Source organism: Malaclemys terrapin, chromosome 1, assembly GCF_027887155.1.
Source record: "Malaclemys terrapin pileata isolate rMalTer1 chromosome 1, rMalTer1.hap1, whole genome shotgun sequence".
Taxonomy (NCBI): Eukaryota; Metazoa; Chordata; order Testudines; family Emydidae; genus Malaclemys; species Malaclemys terrapin.
Genome location: NC_071505.1, coordinates 175,761,123 through 175,783,398, shown reverse-complemented (window position 1 = coordinate 175,783,398; position 22,276 = coordinate 175,761,123). Strand labels below are relative to the sequence as shown.

The 22,276-nt window shown below is 41.3% G+C and overlaps 1 protein-coding gene across 13 annotated transcripts in view; it reads left to right on the top strand.

Annotated features, from left to right (window-relative positions):
- The window catches only part of ROBO2 (roundabout guidance receptor 2), a 625,032-nt gene that overhangs the window by 524,358 nt on the left and 78,398 nt on the right, over positions 1-22,276 (top strand). For all 13 annotated transcript variants that reach the window (XM_054047097.1, XM_054047036.1, XM_054047134.1 and 10 more), the window contains exons 14-15: positions 10,018-10,249; positions 18,844-18,968. In XM_054047097.1, coding sequence (XP_053903072.1) covers positions 10,018-10,249; positions 18,844-18,968 — 357 coding nt within the window. The remainder of the gene's footprint in view (positions 1-10,017; positions 10,250-18,843; positions 18,969-22,276) is intronic.

Sequence of the window (22,276 nt, the reverse complement as noted above, 5' to 3'; positions counted from 1 at the left end):
ACTTCTGCTCCCCACTCCCTCTCCAATCAACCCTCTGATACCACCTCCTTCCACCCTTCCTCTCTACAGCTATCTAGCTTCTCTTCCCTGCCCCCAGCTTCTGCCCTCTTTCTCCTCTGCATCTATCGCATGCTCCATGCCCCGATGACTGCCCCACTCTGCTCTGGCTCCTATTCACTCCCTCCTGGTTCCTGCCTCCCTCTCCCTTTTCTCCTATTTATCGCACCATCCTGGCTCCTACCCTTCATTCGCCTCTACTTCAGGCTCCCTTCCCCTCTACTTATGTATATACCCTCCAATCCGTCCCCTTCCTCTCTGCTCCAGTCAACCACTACTATATCCCCCAATGGCTCCTGCCCCCCTCCTCCTTTTATCCTCAGCACTCTGTTTCCTGCACCCCTTTCTATCCATTTCAAACCCCTTCCCCCACAAACACCCTGTACACCTCTGCCTTCCTCCATCTCTTCCATGCAGCCTGCAATAGAGAGAGAGAGACAGTCTCTCTGCTCTCCATTCCTGTGGCTAGTGCCACTGCAGCCCCTGCCAGACAGGAAGCCCAATTTCAGGGAAAGTCCTACTCTGCTCTGTAATTCTGGGTTATAGTATGCTCAGTTGCCCTGTAAGGGTGGGCACACATGGTCTTGTCAGCACCCAGGAGGTGGGAAAGGTTGTACAATGCTGAGTACAGTTGGCATCGTCAGAGAACTTAGCTGCCAATCTCTAACAAGTTTTACTGCCCATGTACAAGCTGAGATTTTTTTGAAGTCTTAAAATTTGGCCAAACTTGGGTGGGTCTTTTTGTTTTATTTTTTATGAGAACAGCGAAAGGCACTTCCCTAACATCAGGGTAACTCACCTCTCTGCCAAATGTTCAAATCCCTGCTTCATAAGAACGGCCATACTGGGGCAGACCAATTGTCCATCTGATTCACTATCCTGTCTTCCGACTGGCCAAAACCAGGTGCTCCAGAGGGAATGACCAGAACAGGCAATCATCAAGTTGTCCACTCCCAGCTTCTGGCAATCAGAGATTAGGGACACCCAGAGTATGGATTGCATCCCTAACCATCTTGGCTAATAGCCATTGATGGACCTATATTCCATGAATTTAACTAATTCTTATTTGAACCCCATTACAGTTTTGGCCTTCACAACATCCCCTTGGCAATGAGTTCCACAGATTTGCTGTGCATTGTGTGAAGAAGAGAATGGAAGTTCTCAAATAAGCATTTGTATGAATTTTTTAACATGAGCAAAGCACAGTATTTTTTTCCTAATCTCGTTCTTGGAAACAGCTGAACCATTTTGGCTGAAACTTTCAAAAAAATTCAATTTGAGTCAGACATTTGATATGGAGAAATTCATAGAGTATGGCAATATTATAAGCAATTGAAAACAGCATATTGTAGTGGATAGGTAACCTTGACAAAAGCTTACCGGCTCCACCTATAAAGCATCCAAAAGCAAGGGCAATTAAGTTCTGGAATAGGCTTCTTAGGGTACATCTACACTACAGGGGGGAGTCGATTTAAGATACGCAAATTCAGCTACGTGAATAGCGTAGCTGAATTCGACGTATCACAGCCGACTTACCCCGCTGTGAGGACGGCGGCAAAATTGACTTCTGCGGCTTTCTGTCGGCGGCGCTTACTCCCACCTCCGCTGGTGGAGTAAGAGCGCCGATTCGGGGATCGATTGTCGCGTCCCAACGGGACGCGATAAATCGATCCCCGAGAGGTCGATTTCTACCCGCCGATTCAGGCGGGTAGTGTAGACCTAGCCTAAGGGAGATTGTGGAATCCCCAGCTTTGGAGGTTTTTAAGAACAGGATAGACAAACCCTTGTGAGGGATGGTCTGGGTATACTTGGTCCTGCCTCAGCTCAGGTGGATGGACTAGATAACTTCTCGAAGTCCTTTCTAGTCTTACATTTCTATGATTCTATGGGACTTAAAGGAAAACTTGTACTGGAGGAAATTTGGAAATGAAAACTTTAAACAAAGGAATCAGTGTACCTGGGAAGTATTTTTGAGCTTTCTGCTAGGTTTTATTATTACAGATGGGTGAATAGGGAACATTATCCTTCCAATTTTTTTCGTTTGTTATTGTTTAAACTGTTTATTTCCTTTGGTTGTCAAAAAAAAAGTGAAATTACAGGGAATCTGCATGCACATCTTTAACATTTTGAGTCAGGGTTCTTATAAGAAAAAATCTTAGACCTTATCCCACTATGAGCTTCATGCAGATGAATCCCTCAGACCTCTAAAGTCTTCAATGGGGCTCTATATAGGCACTGGGGTCTGTCTATGCAGAGTTAGCAGTAAAATAGGGGCCATATTAAGAAAATTTAGGATATGATGTGCCTAACTGAGGCTGTGAGGAGTCAGATTTATGTCTCTTCCTATAAACATTTAAGTAACGGAGTTGTACTGGCACAGATATTTGCATAAAGCAAATCTTAAAGTCACAGGCACAAGTATTTGTGGAAACTGAATTTCACATTCCCATGTGTGACAAAGTTGGAATTTTCTGCAATACATTTATGAATGATAAGCATGGCAGTGACTTACTGGACTAGGCAGTGATGAGCTCCCAAAATCCTAATAACCGGTTCACTACTGGCTCCTCGGCGGCACATCGGCGGCTGGGGGGGGGGCCTTCACTCACTCCGGGTTTTCAGCAGCATTTCAGCAGCGGGTCCTTCACCTGGAGCGAGTGAACACACACACACACACACACACACCCGCCGCCGAAGACCCGGTAGGGAAGTGGTCTCCAAATTTTTTTGATCACGCACCCCATCAGTAAAAAATTTTTGAGCATGCACCCCCTGCTCCCAGCCGAACTGTTGAAGCAATAAATACATAAATAAATAAATAGCCGCTTGGACTCCCGGCCGAACTGCTGAGGAGGGGAGAGGGGGAGGGGAGAAAGTGGCACTGCTCTGGCGGTGCTCCTCCTGCTGCGCACCCTGAAGGATCCTCTTGCGCACCCCACTTTGGAGACCATTGCGGTAGGGAACCACGCGGTGAGGACAAGCCCCATGTGCCTGGCTCCCCCCTGCCATCTGACTCCAACCCACCCCCGACTGCCTCCCTCAGAACCTGTAACCCATCAACCCCCCCCACTCCTTGTCCCCTGACCACCCCCTCCCGAGACCCCCCACCCTAACTGCCCCCCAGGACCCCACCCCCTACCCAACTCGCCCCGCTCCCCCGACTGCCCCAACCCAATCCACCACCATCCTGACAGACTCCCGGAACTCCCACGCCTACCTAACCCCCCCCCCAATCACCTGACTGCCCCCCCCAGAACCTCCACCCCCTCCAACCACTCCCTGCCTCTTATCCAACCCCTCCTCCCAGCCCCAGCCCCCTTACAATGTTGCTCAAAGCGGCAGGAGCTGCAGAGCTGCCCAGAGCACTGGTGCTGGCGGCGCGGCGCACTGGGGCTCTGCGAGAGGGAGGGGAAGCGGGGGAGGGCCTGGGAAGGCAGGGGAGGGGCCGGGGGAGCCTCCCCAGCTGGGAGCTCAGGCGGGTCGGACAGGATGGTCCCGCGGACCGGATGTGGCCCACGGACCGGAGTTTGCCCACCTGCTGTCCCCTTTACAACTGGTTCTACACCAGCTTATAAATTTAACAACCGGTGAGAACCAGCTCCAGCTCACCACTGGGACTAGGAATTACTATCCTGTTGGTAAAAATGGTTAAAAATCTGCCCTTGGATCAGAGCCGGAGCCACGAGGTATCTGTCTGGGGTATGAATGGGTTGTTAAAGGACTGCCTGAAACTGACCATATCAATTAACGATCTGGAAAGACAGTTGGAACTCCACTGGATATTCACATCTAGCATCCAATAGCCAAGAGGAAGGAGATTTTTTCCCTCACCTCTCTGCAGGGAAGCCAAGCAAAGATCCCAAGTGGTAGAATGAAGGGGAAGGGCACCAGGTGGCTGTGTTAGGAGCTGAGATCAACAAGATACAAGACACATGCATCTCTGGAACAAGAGAGAAAGGGACAGAGAGACAGGCAGCCAAAATTAATTCCACAGCAGCTTTACTGGGTAGAGCCCTGATGTTGGCTAGTCTGAACTCGGTCTTCACATTTGCTTCTCTATATTAACCTAGGGGCTTCCCAGTGCTGTTTTCCAGTTGACTAATAAACCCTGCTCTGTTTTGGAAAAGTTGCCTGGTGTCACTGCAAATACTTGCTGAGGTGCATTGATCCCTGAAGAGGAAATAAAAGTTCTTGTTTGGAGACTCAGTAGGCAGAAACAGGAGTGCTGCAGCACAGAGGCTAACTCTCGGAGGTGCTGAGATTGTGTGGCCTACCCTTAAGGAAGAGAGGGACCCCTTTACACACTGAAGCGATTCCTCCAAAGGACTGTTTAAAATCTAGGAAGTAGCACAGATCCTGTGGATCCATGATACCATGTGTGTGAGAATTCAAATCAGCATGCTTGTGTAATGCCAACAGGCCATGGTTGCTGGTGGGCAGGATCAAACCTGGGACCTCTGAAGTTTAGTGCATGAGCCTCTACTCTACTGCATGAGCTAAAAGCACTATGCCTATTAGCTAAGGCTGTAGAGCAAATTCATTAATCTCTTTCTCTAAGTAGTCTCAGTGCTCCTAGATGGGCCAGAGCACCACACCCAGGAGGTGTGTGGGTTACACTTTCACACTCATATAATAAGAGAACGGAAACTATAGTATGTGACTTGTCTCACTAATCATAACTAGCCAGCACAGCACAAATAAATCATGATTAGAACACATGATTAAAAAATGGCAAGACATTGAATAATTTTGAATAACAAATATATTTGAGAAATGGTTGTCTGCTTGTGGATGTCCTGTGACAAGAAGAAGAGTCTACATGAGTCCAATAAATTTTTTGTTATGAATTATTTGCTCAGATCTTGTCACCACTGAAGGCATTTATGATACCTTCTTTTTAAAATGTTCTTTATTGGGGTTTGATGAAACGCCCAAGTGAGGATGTCATGTACTCCTTGTACATGGCAGGTTGCAAGGCTGCTACTAGCATGTCAGGCTTCTGCAGCAGATATGAACTGGCTACAGAGCTTCCATCATGTTGAGAGAGATACAAGAGATGTGTTCTCTATGAGATACATGAATGCACTGCTGCCTAAAGCCGTTACCAGCTCAAATGAGGTATGTTATAAGTGGTGTCACCTAGTGGCTGTACATTATAATATAGTTTGAGCATTCCATTACAGAGGATAAATTTCTAAATGTCAGGAAATGATGAGTAAACTCTGCTGTTTGAAAGAATTTGTCTATGTAGGTGAAACACAGGCTGGAAACACTATACAATTCTGAACAAGATCTCTGCTATTTTACTGGGTTAAGACCTATGTTGCTGATTCTTTTTATGTTTCCCTTCATTTTTCTTTGTAATGGTATCAGAGCTCAGCTGATCAATTGGAAAATGGATTTTCCATCCCACAAAAAAAAAAAAAGAGAGACTCCAAAAAAATGTTTCAACTCAAATTGGGACCAAAGGCCCAAATTTTGATTTTATCTTTTTTTTTAAACATATTTCTGCATTTTTGTTTTTTTGTTTCAGGTCAATCAAACTCTTTCATTTTGATGAATTCAGAATGTTTTGTTTCAGTTTTGAACATTTGTAATGTACATTTTTAAAATTTAAAATGAAACTAAAAGTTGTTTCAAAACAAATAATTGAAACCATCTGTTCTAAAAATGGCAACGTGGGACTTTTTACCCTCTACCCTCCCCCAGTGAAATTTTGTCAAAATTGATAGCCAATTTTTTTGTGAAACTCTTTCTCTTAATGGCATTTTCCAACAGAAAACTGTTTTGACCAAAAAAAAAAAAAAAAAAAAAGTGCCAGTTCTAATGTGGCATTCTCCTGCTGTCACATCACTTCAATACAGCTTAATTACCCTGCCCTGGTCCACTCTGCATTCCAACTCTTTCCCTTTCTCCTCTTCTGTTCCACAATATTGTTTTCCCTCTCAGCCAAGAACTCACCTGGTCCCTATAATGTCTTTTCTTCTCTCTCCAACCCCTGTGCCTTCCAGGGAGTGTTAGAAAGTTGGTTTTGATGATACTAGAGAGGTGGATGAACCAGCTGATTGATTCTAATTCATCTCACTGCCCCTCACTCCTCTGCTTTCAGTCACACACTGTGCACAGTATAAGACACGGACTCACACAGAGCATGGGAGCTGGGAGGCAAGGAACTGAGAGAGGGAGACAGCTGGCTACCCATCCCATAGTTATCCAAGTAAACCCCACAGATTTGAAAGGAGTGTCAGAGATAAGAAATTATGAGCAGCCCTTTAAATATTAGATATATCCCACTTCAAACTTCAGGAGTAGTTACTTTTGAGTGATTTCAGAGCACACTAGGATCCTGCATCTAGCCCTTATGGATATCCTGGCCAGGCATGAATGCTGGTGAATTTCCAAGGTTATGGTGAGTTCTTACTGCTGAACTTGGCACAGACTGAGATGTACAGTAGCCGTGACCAAACTCACAAGTTATTCCGTCCAGATGGAGAATTGCTATTGGCATAATTATAAGTATCATCTTATTCAGGATATTCTGGGAGGAGAATTTACATACAAAAAAGTGTTCTGCAAAATGTCTTTAGACTGCGGCTTAGTGGGCTTGTCCCCGGGAAGCCATAGCAACAGGCTTGGCTAAGTGATGAATTTCTGTGTCATATTTTTGACACCTGAATAGCCTGATAGTATAATCTAATGGGTTTAGAATCCATACAGCATTTGGTGGTGATGTGCATAGATCTGGAAAAGGCAGTTTCCTGGTCCATAGAAATGTATCTGTAACTAGTGCTAACAGTGCACAAAGTGTCACTAGTGTATTTAACTGGTCCTATTAGTAGGTAAAACAAACATGTTAGCTCAGTACAAAATCTATTGTTTATTGCCTACCCTGTGTAGGAAACTGGTTGGTGTTACAGTTATTTCCTCTACTAAATAGTCATCATGACATCGAGATCAATTGTGCCTTTTAAGGCATCACATGATATTGGGGGCAGTGTAGAGCAGCAGCCCACCCGCAATTATTCTCTGGTACCAGGTTATATGCCCCTTGAAGGCATATGCACCCTCTTATTTGAAGGAAGAAAGGTGCCCTTAGTTCCACCTCCTCTCCAGCTTTTTTGGGTGGATAGCATTGCTATCTGTACTAGCTAGGAGTAGCCTGTGGCTGCATCCTGTGTAGGACAAGAGAAGGGACGCTTTTCCTTGTGTCCTCCCTGATATTCCTTGCATTTGATTGTGGGGCCAGCCACAGTCTAGCCCAAATACATGACATTAACAATATGTCAGGGTGTTTCAGGTGGCAGTGCCTAAGCACACACCACAAGTGAAATGATGACACGTGTTATAAAATGGTTAGCAAGGTCTTCTGTTCTAATATTTAGTAGTATAGTGAATGCTTGCAATACCTCACACTTCAGAATTGAAGATATTTAATGGCTAAAATCTGGTGATCTGAATTAATAGTTATAGTTTCATTGTATGCAGCTTTATGAGCCTTCATTATTAGATGTACTCTGTGTGGGTGCTTAGGTGCACATATACATGCTGTGACAAAGTTCCTCCTCTATCTTGGTGGGTCCTGTACTTATTGGCGGATTTTCTTGCCTCAGAGATTCACCATGTGGGTTGGGGAACAGCCCAGAGACCTTCCCCTCTGGAAGAACCCACAGTCCAGGTCAATTGGGAGGTTTGGGGGGAACCCAGGCCCGCCCTCTACTCTGGGTTCTAGCCCAGGGCCCTGTGGACTGCAGCTGTCTATAGTGCCTCCTGTAACAGCTGCATGACAGCTACAACTCCCTGGGCTACTTCCCCATGGCCTCCTCCAAACACCTTCCTTAGTCTCACCACAGGACCTTCCTCCTGGTGTCTGATAACACTTGTGCTCCTCAGTCCTCCAGCAGTATACCCTCTCAGCTCCTTGCACCTCTTGCTCCCAGCTCCTCACACTCCCACCACAAACTGGGGTGAGCTCCCCTGCTCTGGTCAATCAGGGAACAGAAAACTACTCATCCAGTGACCAGTATATTTGCCCTCTACCAGACTCCTGTACCCCACTGGTCTGGGTCTGTCACAATGCATATAGTTTGTGTCACAAACACAAATATACACATATTTTATATACAGCCTACTGATTTTCAGCGTAGTATTTTTTAATTTTTCCCTTTTTGACAACTCTTTGTACCCATCAGTTCTTAAAGATTCAGCACAAAAAAAAAGTCAGATTAAAAGTGACACTGTATTTTTCTGAAGTTTCGAGAGAAATCGAATTTTAAATTAGCTTTGGATTATTAAACAGCTCAGACATATACTGTAGTTTAGATGAAAATGATGTATTATGAAGTATGCAAAGGAGTTAATACTGTATTTTGTATTAAACGTGAGGTTCATAAAGTCTTTACGTCTGTAAAACATTTAATTAATGAAAGTCAAACATGGATAAAAACAATTTACCCTGATTTACAGACTCCCTTCATCTGGAAACAGCTGCTTAATGTTCTTCTTAAAAACACAGCTTGATTCTTTCAGTATTAACAAGCTATTATTGTGAGTTATGTCCCTCTTTCAGTGCATAAATTCACTTAAAGTGAATGTAGAAAAGTTTATATAATGCAGGCTTAATGTTGTTGTAACATATGTTGCAAGGTTTTTAACGGTGACAATTTTGATTAAAGACATTTTTGCTTTGCTCTTGTAAATTAAGATTTCTTCTTGCTTGCTCTGTTTTTTAATGTTATAAGAACTGAAGAACTTAATGACTAGTAAGTGAGGGGTATAGTAAAGGTAGTGGAAGTCAGAAGATCTTGGTTTGTGCCTTCAGTCTTGGACCCACTTATTCTTGACATAGCCCAAACAAGCATAGCTCTAATTCTGGAAAATCTTTGATGAGTTAGCAAGCTGTCAAGAGGGTGAAGGAAATCGTTCTTGTCACAACTCAGCTATAAGACTAGAGTTAACAACCCAGTCAGCTATATGTCCAAACTGACACACAGAACGTGCTACTTGTATTATTTTCTTTGGCTGTTTGCTTGACAACTGCAGAAGTGAAAATCTTCTTTTAGCATGCAACATTTTGACTGTTAGAGATTAAAATACAAATTCGTGCAAATGTTACAGTACAGTATGGTATAATACCTCAACGTTATTTGATATGATACCTTTTTTTCCAGATAAAAATGCTTGTGGTCACTTCAAGATAATACATTTAGAACTATCTTTCTTTCAATTACTGTAATGTTTATTGTTTTGAAAGACAGGGTAGAATTGTTATATTACTGTATACAACCCTGACCTTGAATTCTGTTTGAACGGCAACAAATTAAATACAAACAACAACAACATTCCATCCTCATCTGATGGCATGAGTGCTCTGTAACCTCAGAATGCAAATAGACTGGTTAGTCTAAGAACACAGGAAACAACACATTTTCTTGGTCATTGTTTTTCTGCATCTGTCTATGTTTATTTTGCTTTCCTGAATACCTCATGAAAGGACCAGCCATAAGCCAAGTAATGGACTAACTAAAAGCATATAGTACATCTTCAAAGCTTTGTACTTTTCTGAAAATAAATGGTTTTTCCTTTCTTTCTCATATTTCAGCACATCAGTAGCCAAGTTCATTTTAATTGTTTCACATGCAATACTCATTATGACAAATTGCTAGAAAATTATCTACTTATGATTTTTGTTATTTATTTTATGCTTTGAGATGTAGGTAGGTGTATCATAATATCTAATGGGATAAAGTAAAGGGAACAATGAGAGAGTTACACCACTTTAAAAAAATTAAGTGAAATGACAGTAATCCACAAGAAGCTTTAATTTTAGATTTTGAGGAAGTCAGTAACAGTCAACTGACTAGTTTGCTGTTTGTCATAAACATATGAATATGGTTTCATTATTGGATTATGGATCATGTACTTTAAAATGTATATTAATGTGCCAATTCATACTATTTCCAGGTTGACCGCCAATCCCAGTTTATTCAGGGTTATCGAGTAATGTATCGCCAAACATCAGGCCTGTCTTCTCCAATGGCATGGCAGAATTTGGATGTGAAAGTCCCCACTGAGCGCAGTGCTGTCCTAGTCAACTTGAAAAAAGGGGTTTCTTATGAAATTAAAGTTCGACCCTATTTCAATGAATTCCAAGGAATGGATAGTGAATCAAAGTCTGCCCGTACTACTGAAGAAGGTTAGTATAATTGTCAAAAAATAAGCAACCGGCTTCCCCATCTTGTCTCAAAGGGGAAATCATTGTGTTCATTGTGAAGACTGTGCAAATAATTTTGTTCTAATTAGTTTCCAAAATGTCTGTACATAATTCACTGAAGATTTCTCTGTTTTGCATGAAAAACTAGCTTTAGGATTTCACCTAACAATCTATTTCGGTGGTATAATACTATGGGGTCTGCATTGGCCAGTCCTATGCCTCTCTTCTCCAGAAGAAGAACAGGAGTACTTGTGACACCTTAGAGACTAACAAATTTACCTTTTGTCTCCTCAACGTGTGCAGCAAGCAATTTTGGGTTTCTGACACATGTTCTGCAACAGCATTTCCTTTAAAGTACCCAGGCTGCTGGTGCAGCAGACCCAGTCCATGGTTTGGAAGTAGAGAAACCTTTTGCAGATCACTGAGTAATAATAGGCATTCTTTTCTGAATGGGAAATAACATAGATGGATGGTATGGCTAGGAGAAGAGGATGGGTGAAGGACTCCCAATAATGCCTTTAATTAGTGTGCAAAAAGACTAAGACTAGTCCAAGTAGCACACCATTCTTTTGAAGCAACCCTCTATGGTGCTAAACACAATGAAACCAGTTGTCCGTTTCTCAGTGTCAGGAAAATATCCTTAAAACACAGATCAGAACATGCATACGATACAGAAGTAGCAACCATCTTATAACACCGAAATGAAGAAACAACCTGTGTACATCATGCAACATAGATGTATTGTTCTGCTTAGAAAGAGATGCTTTTAGAGTTGACTGGAGTGTAAAGAGAGAAGAAATTAAGCTGGCTTTGACATAAGTATTCTCTCCCCCCGCACACACACACACACACACACACACACACACAATTATCTAATCATCCCTATTTCCACAGTATCTGAGCCACCATTGGCATCTCTTGGATGGTCTTGTGGCCAAACTACAAACCTGGAGTCAAGAGATATGGGCTATCTTCCTGGCTCTGCCACAGACTTCTTTTGAAGCCTTAGGCAAGAAATGTAGGCCAAGACTTTCAAAATGGGCATCTATTTTATTAAAATCTTGACTGTAATCTTTCTGTGCCTGAGTTTTTTTATCATTCAGATATGGGTCTATGTGATCTCCATTACTCATAGGGTGTTGTGAGGAAGTTTATTCAATAATGATTGCAGCATGCTTTGAGATCTTGGAATGGAACATGTCATCATCATAGTTGTTGACATTGTTGTTATTATTATTATTATACTTTTCACCTTCAAACATGTTATAATTACTTAGTTAGACAACAGTTAAGTAACCAACCCTGGGATCAGTTTTGTGAGTTAGGTAGTTGCTGTCCCTGTTTTACAGATGGAGAAACTGAGGGTCCTATGACTTGCTTGAGATCATACAGGGAGTCATTGACAAAGGCAAGTTAAGAATTTGGGAATGCCTGACTCCCATTGCTTTGATTAGATCATAAATCCTAAATTCTTCAGTAAAGATTAGCTTCACTGTAGTATGAACAAAGCTTGTTTTAAAAGTTTAAAAAAAGAAAATTGGAAAAAAAGCTTACTGAGTTGAAATTGCTTTGCTAGAATTTCATTGTAGGATTTTTCTCCCCCTCACTAGAGGATTTTATCCTTGTCCATTCTCAATTGATTTTTGTTGTTTATTTAGTTCATCTAAGTGTCTCCTGCTAAAGTTAAATTAAGACTCGCTAAAAAAGAGAAAAGGCTTTGTATCTGTAGTCTATTTCTGTAAAGTACTTCAGGAGTGACATTTTCATTTGTAACCCTCACCTCCCAGCAGAACCTGTCAGCTAATTTCCTACTTTAAAGGCCACTTTTTCTTGTGGAATAACTTTCTACACAGTAAAGATTTTTAGAACTTTCCTTGCCTACAGATGTGTTAAAGTCACAGTCCATGTATATATTAGTTTAACCTTCGGCCACTCTGTTGACTAGTGTCTTCTTCAGAAAAACAAATGGTTGCCACTTGTCAAATGTCAATCACTATAAAAGATTCCCCAACCCCCAGTAATTAACTGCTTGTGTGATAGACTTTTTTTTTCTATCAAAGCACCAATAGGTAACATAAGCTTCCGTAAGAAAATTAGTGATTGTATTTCAATGGCTATTTCCTTTGATTCTTCCAGTTATCTTTGTAATTACCTTGCTGTTCATACTTTTGTAAAGATAGTCCCAAATAAATGTTTGGTGAATATGATTTAGTTCTCATTCATACATAAAAGGAGTAGTATTTTTAAAGGTATCACACTTGTTGCATTGACATCTGATTCTGTTTTGAAAATCAGACTTTTCAGTCCTGACTTTTGAAAAAGTCAGTTATACTATCTTTAGAGATACAATTTGGAAGAGTGCTGTGAATACTGTATATTTTTGCAACATCAAAATATATAGCTTTGGCAAAGGCAATGTACTACCAGAAAGAAGTTTCAGCTTTTTTACTGGATTTAATTTGACATAGAATGTTACTTCTGAGGCCTACCTCCAAAAATCAATTTCACCACAGTTAGACTTTTCCTCTAGATCAGACATTTGTTACAATTCAGTATCCATTCATCTCCTACCTCTTTGGCCTTGTGAAAGTAACAAATGGAATCCTGTTTGGTTGCGTCTGGAAAAGATGAGCAGTGATTTGGGTTCTTTCATATCTGTAGCAAGAAGCTGAGCACTGGAATAATTGATCTGTCAAGAATCAGGCAAGGTGTTCTCCACAAGCTAGCATCAAGGGAAATGAGAAAACAGTTTTAAAAATGTTATTTTTCAGTGTGGTCTATTTAATAACTACAGCACAGTCAGACAAGTGGTTTAATTTATATCATGGTGCCAGCTGACAGAGCAATATTATCATAGAGAGAGAAGTCAGGACTGTCTATACACACACACACACAAGAGAGAACTGGACAAATAATAATGGATCATGTATTTGATAATTTTCATTTTTTTTGTTCACAAATTATCCTAAAAGCTGAACGTGATTTTTTTTTTCAAATTCATTCACTTATTTGAAATTCCTCAGGAAATAATTAATACTTGGTCTGTGTGTTGTTCCAGACCTGTTCATTGCAAATGTATGGTATTCTAAACTTGAGCTCTCTTGTTTAGTGTTCATTGGACACTGTTTTCATAGTGTCCACTTGCTGTTTGGATTAGTCTGACTCAAGGCTTTTATTAATTTCAATTTCACTTTCCATTAATATTATTCTGTATCCTCTTAAAATTCCAGAAAATTAATTCACTGTAATAGTCATAAAATATAAACTCAAAGAAGGAATTAATACAGTTGAACTGAAGGTTTTTTTTAAAAAAATCAAAATGAATATTTTTCAAAAATATCTTGCAGTATTTGTTCAGTTCTCTTTCTCTACATAGGTTTGTACAGTATGTATATGTGAGGTATTATCTTTCCATATGCATTGTGTATTTTTGTATATAAATGAATGTTCTACACGTTAAGGAGGGAAGTGAATGTATTTCAAGAAAACAGTCCATTATATTTTAATGCAAAGAGGATAAGCAGCTTAGTTTTAATCTCTGCCACTATAATAATAATGCAGGTGCAAGGGTGTGGCTTTAAGTATAGAAGACAGTCCCAGTGTTGTAAGCCCTACCAGTTGGTGGTATTGGGAAGAGAGAAAGGGATTAGGTTCAGGAATGGAGACCCCAACGCAGGATGGTTATAGAGATAGATGTCCTACAGGTTCATGCATTTATTATTAATTTTCTTTTAGAATCAGGTACGTTTATTTACATTTTTGTTGTTAAAGAGAGAATAGATTTTTTTATATTGATACTGTTTTTATTATGTGGCTTAGTTCTGTTTCAAGTGCTACAGAACGTAGGTCCTAGTCTTCAACTGCACCAATTTTATATTCAGCATGGTTGAGAAAAGTAGCTTTAGGCCACCTTTCTGCTTCACTGATTTGGGTTGGCCAGGGGCCAATTTGCCCCTGGAGTAACTTAGAGCAATTTAAGTGCTGCACAAGTTACATCAGCTACTGCAGTTCCTTAGAGACCACTACATTGCAATGGGCAAGTAAAGTATTGTGGTACCACACTTAGCTGCTAGGAGGCACTCAAGAGGTGAGGGCCCCATTATGATTTGGTACTAGAAGTGGGATTTTCAGACCAGACCCTGAAAGAAGGGAAAGATGGAGGCACGTCTGTTGATCCTGCAGCAACAACAGGCAGCAACCCAAGAGCAGAAGAAGATGACCGCCATAAGAGAAGAGGCTACCACAGCCAACCTGCTGCTAGTGATCAACGTGATAGAACAACAACAGGGAAGTTTGGCAAGAACTCCAGAATGCTTTCTATCATAATATTTTGAACCATATGGGGGAAGTTAGAGTCCTGAGGGGAGGGCTATGGGTAAGAATCCCAGGTCAGAGCAGTCCCTTTGGAGAGGTCAAGCAGGATATTCCTACAGCTAGGAGGTAGGAGGTGGCAGTTAGGAAAGTAGATAAGAGGGGCTTTGTGTGAAGAACCCTAGGTTCTCACACTTGTGGGGGACTCTTCCACCTCGATGCAAGGGTGTGGCATTAAGTATAGAAGACAGTACCAGTAGTGGAGGCCATACCAGTAGGTGGTATTGGGAAGACAGAAAGGGAATAGGTTCTGGAATGAAGACCCCAATAGAGGATGGTTATGGAGGGAGGTGGTCTCCAGGATCATGCATTCAAAGAGCTTGGGGTAGGTCAAGATCCCAAGCAGGGAGACAAAGATATCCCAGACCAGCAGTGAGCTCAGAGGAAAAGAGCAGTGTAGGTGGGTCCTCCAGGCCTGCTTTGAGAGGTTTCACAGAAGTAGCCAATCAGAACCCAGCAGGCTCAGATAAAAGGAGCTGCTAGGCCTTAGCAGGTCAATTCCTGGCTCGGACAAGAGAGGCAAGGCCAGGTTCTCCTCTCTGACCACAGGTGCTCAAGGGATAGCCAGAGTTTGGTGCTGGCTGCATTTGAATAGCTGGGTTTGCAGGGAGAGAGAGAGGACTAAGAACTTTGACCCTGAGATAAGAGTGAAGCAAAAATAAATAAATAAATAGGTGGGGGGGACTAGGTAGGAAGCGCCCCAGGGAAGAAACAACAACAAACTGAAATTAAGCACTATGTGGCTGCTATGTATAAGGTCCCTGAGTTGGAACCCAAAGTAGTCAGAGATCCCAGGTTCCTCTACCAGTCACAGTGGCATAAACCCGAAGAAGGGGACATAGCTTATTTGAGAACCTAAACACAGGGCTGAATTTAAAGGGTCCAGAGCTGGGGCTGAAGACCCTAGTGAGGGCAGTGTTACTGTTCTTTTATTGAACTCTTTACTATCTCAGAAGTGTTTCATTTGGACTTTGTGACTTGGTCGGAGGGGCAAGCCACTGAAGCCCCACCAAGGTCAGCTGGCAGCCTACAGAGGGTTCCAGGCATGAGAAAAAGATTGTGTACCACACCCAGCTACTAGGAGTCTCTCAAGAGGTGAGATCCCCCCATTACAATCATTAAAAGGAGTTTAAATTCCTGGATCCAGATTTGTAGGTCATATTCTGCAAAACATCAGGTGTAGTTGAGAAGCCATAGGAAAAATTAATGAATCCTGGACTGACTCAGGAAACTTGAGTGATCCTGACACCCCAGCTGTCCCTGAGGCTGCCAGGGCTTTTGGGTAACCCAGGCATTGAAAGCCAGGGAAGATCAAAAGGTGAATAGGGAGATGATGGTGACTTTGGGCCCACTTTTCAGGGAACTATGGTCCAAGGGTGTTTAAACAATCAGGAAAACCCAGTAATGAAAGGATTTTTCCAGAGTTTTGGTGCCCTCAGAACTAATGGAGCAACAAAGTGAACCAAGTCCTTTATGGACAGGAATACAGAGCTAGAGGAGAAAACTGAGGGAAAGGCTTCAGTTGGAAATCCTGGACCTCAGTGAAATTTTTGTTTAATGTGACAGAAATGTACTAGAAAAAACCCTGGACCTACAGGTTGCTGGGGCTTTCAGAACTTGGCATCACAGCAAGAGTGAGAGGTGCTTGCAATGCCAGTGGGTTCTCTAATGAATGTGCTAATGGTGCTGTGAAATTGATAATGTAGTCTCTACCATAACATCTTTAAAAAATAATTGGGGGACTCTGCAGTTCACACGTTCTCACTTGTGGAATAAAGGTGTCATGCTGAAGGTGATGACATTCTTTCCCAGGGAAATGTCTTAATAACACAAATCACTTTGGTGACTTAGCCTGGAACTGTGGCAACACTTCTGTATTCTTTATCTGGGGCATGGACAAGGGAAGAGAGGCTGCAAAAGAATGAGATATCATAAATGTTCAATACCCTCAAGTGATTAAACATACAAAAAGCAGCAGGACAAGAGTGAATGATGGAGCAGAACAGGAACCGCCCAGGGAAAAGAAGAGGTGGATATTTTTTTGGGTTGGGTTCAATATCGTTGAAGCAGAGGGACTCTTAATTGCCACCTTTCATGTAAAATAATTTTAAGATGCAATTAAACTTCTTATGGAACCAGGTAGCTGAAACAATAGGGGCCTCAAACAAAACACAGGCACATGTCACCACCTACAACAATGGCACATGTGAGGTCATTTAGAAATTTTAACTGTATGGGTGGAGAGGTTTTGCTATTTTGAGTGGGGATGCATGTGAGAGAGATGCACACCACAAAGGGTTACAGATGTTCATTTTATCATCCCTTGACCATTCAATTATGTGATGTTATGGTCAGTTCATATGCTATTTCATATATAATTAATATATGCTAAATAGAAATAAATTGTAGGATTATACAAGTATAGGATTGATAAGTATTTAGGAGTGATGAGTGTGTATTATGTGTATAAGTAAAGCATGGCTGGAACGCAAGGCCTGCAGGCTGAGACCTGTAAGATGTTAGTTTAGCCATACTAGGTCCTAGGCTTAAGAACACTTGACAAAAGTGGGTGAACTGGGAATAACTCTGTGCAGTAAAGTCACAAGATTACTGTAAAGATGTGCCAACACGTGATGTTACAGAAAAGTAGATCGTAATGACTGCAGTGTATTGTCCAAAACCACTAGACACCTAATTGTAACATCTTTGAATGTTTGTCTTGACTGCAGGCTACATGTTGTGCGTAGATGCTAATGAGAATAAGAAGAACTAAGAACAGCCTATGAAAAATGGGGCACTCCAATAGTCATGGGGTGTGGAAGAACAGATAAGGAAAAGAGAGCACCTTCATACATATGTATAAGGAGTTAGGTATAGTCAGAATTACAATATAAAAGAGGGTTCCATGATTGGGTAAAAGTAGGAAAACCCAAGGAATGATCTCATCCCTCCAGCAGGAACCATACCTCTAGCAATGATCATCTATTGAGAAGTCCATCAGACCCTAGAATATTTTTTGTGGATGTGTGTATGACTGCAGTTTTAATTATTGCATGTTAATAATTAAACATTAAAGTTACAATTTACAATTGTAATTGTAACTTTACTTATTGCTTTAATAAAACTTGTAGTATGGACAGGACTTTGTACTTGTGATTGTGTATTTGGTCCCTATTCTTGGACTTGGTGTGTTTCTAGAGTCTCCACATTTGAAAAAAGCACCAGAGGCAATTTTCACTCTGTTGAACTTCAAACGGTAGCAACCAGAGCTGAACCCACGGTGGTGTATTATAACATTAAATTCACTTTAAGCAAAATAAAAGGCTATACAGAGGAAGAGCAGAAAGACAGCCTGGATGAGCACTTGGAGCATGGCCCTGAGGAAAAGCAAGGATAGAGAGATCTTTTTGAGCTCAGTGCTGTGTGAAAGAGGCTTCAAACTGTGAGCAAAGAAATTGTCATTTGTCTGATTGTCCTGCTCTGTCCCGGAGAAGTCTGAGCACTGATATTCTTTGTAAATAAACAGAATTGCTTCAGAGAAATACCTGACTGCATCATCAATTTATCCTCCTAACTGGGATAACCCACAAAGCCCCAAAATTTTGGCTAATCCCTCAAATCAAAAGGAGTAACAATATATATGACCATTTCTCTGGCAATGTGACTGAGATTAAAGCCCCATGTGTTTTAACTCTTTGGCCAGGCAAAAACTGGAATATCCTACATTTAAATACCTTGAGGATACGTGTCTTTAAAAATATCCCCTCTATTCATCACTAGGCAATATTAGATCATGGAGGGACAGTGGGGATAGGGGGATCAGAACAATGTTTAGGGCGGACTGAGTTAGCAGATTTAATTTCTGCATGCAGTCGCAACCATGTGTATAAGAAAATGAATATAAGTCTGAGACTAATTCTAATGTAAACTTGAGACATGCTAAAATAAATAAATAAACAAATAAAATAAGAGTGATTTGCATTGTTTCTGTGTTTCACAACTACTGCATTTTCATTCAATGCTCTGCTTCTCTTCAGAAAGGCATTTTTCATAATTGTCGTTGCCCAAGAATGTATGCATCTCCAAGCCCATGAGAATGCAAACTTCATAGATTCTCTGCTTACTCTTACACTGTTTAAGCAAAATTAATGATCCAGCAACTGGACTAATGTTATTTTTCTATTTGTTCCTTCTACCCGATATAGCTCCAAGTGCCCCTCCGCAGTCTGTTACTGTTCTAACAGTTGGAAACCATAACAGTACAAGCATCAGCATTTCCTGGGACCCTCCCCCACCAGATCACCAAAATGGAATCATCCAGGAGTATAAGGTAGAATTGATGTACAATGGGAGGGATGTGAATTAAACCAAATTGTGTGGTTGAATTATAGAATATCACATTTTTTTGTGGATTTAGATTTTGACATAATGAAATACGCATCTGTATAATAACAAGCAGAGAGGTCTGAGCAGTAATACCTTTTTTTCTCAAGTTAAGCAGCATCAACATTATGTTAAAAACAAAACTGATCTGTGAGGGGGAGAGGAGCCAGCTTGTACTAGGTACTACTCTAGGCTCAGGGTGAATCAGCCAAGCTCCTATCCTAGAGCTCCCACAGCCTGACAGGGAAGCTGGCAGTGGATCAGCCAAAGCTACTACTTCTTCCCTGCCCTGCAACAAAGCTGACTCAAAACACTTCAGTGTAAAAATCACAGGGCATGACCCTGAGAACACAAGTTCAATTTGTAAACAAATTCAAATCTTCTTCCACGGTCGCCTTTAAGGACCATAATTTAGAGAACTGCAGGCCACAAGCAGCCTCCCTGGAGCAACAGGTTGAACATCACTAGTATGCTGTCTCTGTTTCTTAGTGGGTTAGTAGCTCACTTTACTTATCTCTTGTCCTCCATCATTGATGTGCTGTCTGCAAGGTGTCATCCTCAGAGGCTGTATCAGTCAATGGTCAATCCCATGCTTGGACCACTTATGCATAAATAAATGTTTACAACGTGGATATGTCACAAAATGCTATCCGATGGACTGTTCATCCCACTCCAGTAAATAAATACCCAGCAGCACATAGAATAACAGAAATAGCCCTGCACAGCAGGTGTAATAGTAGTAAAACCCTTTCAGCCCTCATCACATCTTCTACCCAAATGCCAGGGGAAATGATGGGCTTGGCAGCATACATGCTAGAGATCAGAGAATTAACTTGAGAAGCCATCCTCTTGGGGCAGATTCAGCATGGGTTTCTGCCAGTGGAAGCTAGTGGGAATCCAGGAACAAAGCTCCAGAGGCAAAAATAACGGCCAGAGGTTGCATCTGGGGAAAGTGGCCACAACTTCCCTTCTTCAGGGACAAATCCTATTGGGGATGTCAAAAGGTTGTGGATGGGGGATACACTATTTTAGTGAGTATCTTCAATAGCCTGAGATAGTGGGTCTCATATGGAGCCTCTGGTGGAAATGGAAGCTTCCCTGCCCCAACAGAAGTCCCAGAAGAGTGGAAGTGTTGGCATTGCCACTTGTGGATGCAGTTTGGTCATCTCACACAGGAAAGTGTAATTTATACCCCCTGCTCCAATGTGGGTGAATCTGACTCAAAGATGGAGGAGGGAGGCAGGCACTTAGTTTTAAAATCCGTGTAGGCTCTTTTATATTTCGCTCTCTTGAGTAGGTGTTTTAAAGACACACAATATTTATTTGTAATGTATTAGTTTGTTGTTTTGTTTTATTTGGTTTGGTCAACACCACAATTTATTAAACCAACTATGCTGTTGAAACGTCATTTTCACATCAATTCATCTTCATACCAACTCCAGTGTGTCAATATTTGCTTCATATAAATTCCATTAAAAAAACTATCTTAAGAGAATGTTATGACTTCGCGGTTAGCATTAAAAACATCAGAAAATGCATAAGAATTATCCACACAACTTTAATTCTTAACTTTTATACATATGCATTGGGACATAGGCCAAGATTTTCAAAACCTAGGAGACTAAATTTGGGCTCTTAATTCCATATTTATGTACCTGATTGACATGATTTTCAAAAGTGACCCAGTAGATGCCATTTACCTCAGTGGCAAGCATTGTATGATCAGCACTTTTAAAAATTAGGTACCTTATTTAGGTACCTAAATAAATGTGAATTTAGGATCCTACCTTTATGCACCTATTTTTGAAAATCTTAATTAATCTGTAATTACTTGCTTATGTGATATTTCTCTTATTAAGTAATATAACAGCTCAGCATTTTCCTACAATCTGAGCTACACACACATCTGCAAATTTTGTTTCTTCCTTCATTTATGCCTACAACAATTCCATTGTCAAAATAGTCTAAAATGCTTTCATTAACTAAGTGCTGGTTTGCAACCTTACAGTCTGCCTTAAATTAGGAGCACCATGTAATACTGTACTTTACCAGGACCAGATCAGGACAAATCATGATGACTCCTCCCCACTCCCTCATGCACCTGGTCAGGACTCTGGCCTGCAAATAAGCTCTGTTTGACCCTAAGGGAAGCAGGGATTCTTCCATCCCCCACTCCTTGCTTACAGGGAGGTGTATCATATGAGTAGCCCCTGGTACTGTGAAGCTGGAGTCAAAAACTGAGCAGTGCCAAGCATCAGAGCAATGGGGATGTTACTCCTGCTTTCTCTTCTGCTGAGCCAAGTAAGGTCTGTGATAATCCAGCCCTTTGTCAGCAACCACATGTTGTTTTCAACCAGCAGCACCTTCCTTTGGTACAGTAATTACATACATGCATATATGAGATTTTTTATGTATTGGTTCCCTTGAGTGGAATTAGAGTGGTAGTTAATGCATTCTTTAATATTATAGTAATAGTCTCCACAGATCCCTTCAACTAAAAAAGAGTCCCTGAACATCTCAATGCTAAAATGTCTCAGGAAATGCTCATGAATAAATATAAGAGAGAAAAGCAAAACTGCCTTGAAATAATATACCACTCGCGCCACAAAGTGCTGGTTTGAAATACGGCACATATCAGGATATGTAGGGAGCATTTTTTGTGTTTGTTGAATTACAGGGTAAAATAAGTCAGACCGCAAAATTTAGATTCCTGAACATTTTCAGTTGTGACGGCAACAACATAGCATAGCATTTTAGGAATTGCACACACCCTTTTTCTACCAGGATAGAAAGCCAAAAATACTTAAAAGGAGATTTTGTATAATATTCTTAGGAGTGTTTCAACATGCTTCTTGTTGTAATATTTGATGCTCATTTTCTATTCAATAGGAAAAAAATGAGACTGAAAAAATAATTTTAGGAAACCGTAGATTATAGCCATAGTAACTGAACAAGAGCCGGATCCAGCAAAGATGTATGCATATGCTTAATATAATTAAAGTCAATGGGTGAGATTCTGGGCTGTGCCTCTAAGAATTGAAGCATAGAACTTACAGCTCAGGATCATGGGGAAGGAGGTGATTTTTAAGCCATTTTTGAACTCTACTGATCCTGGGCTGCTTGGGGGCTTTTTGAATCCCATCCCCAGCTGCCTGTGGACAGTAGTACCATGAAGAATGTCTGCCATGCTATGTGCTCCACCTCCAGCATGCCTCTCCACCCCCAGCACTGTTCCCAGCATTCCTCCTATGTCAG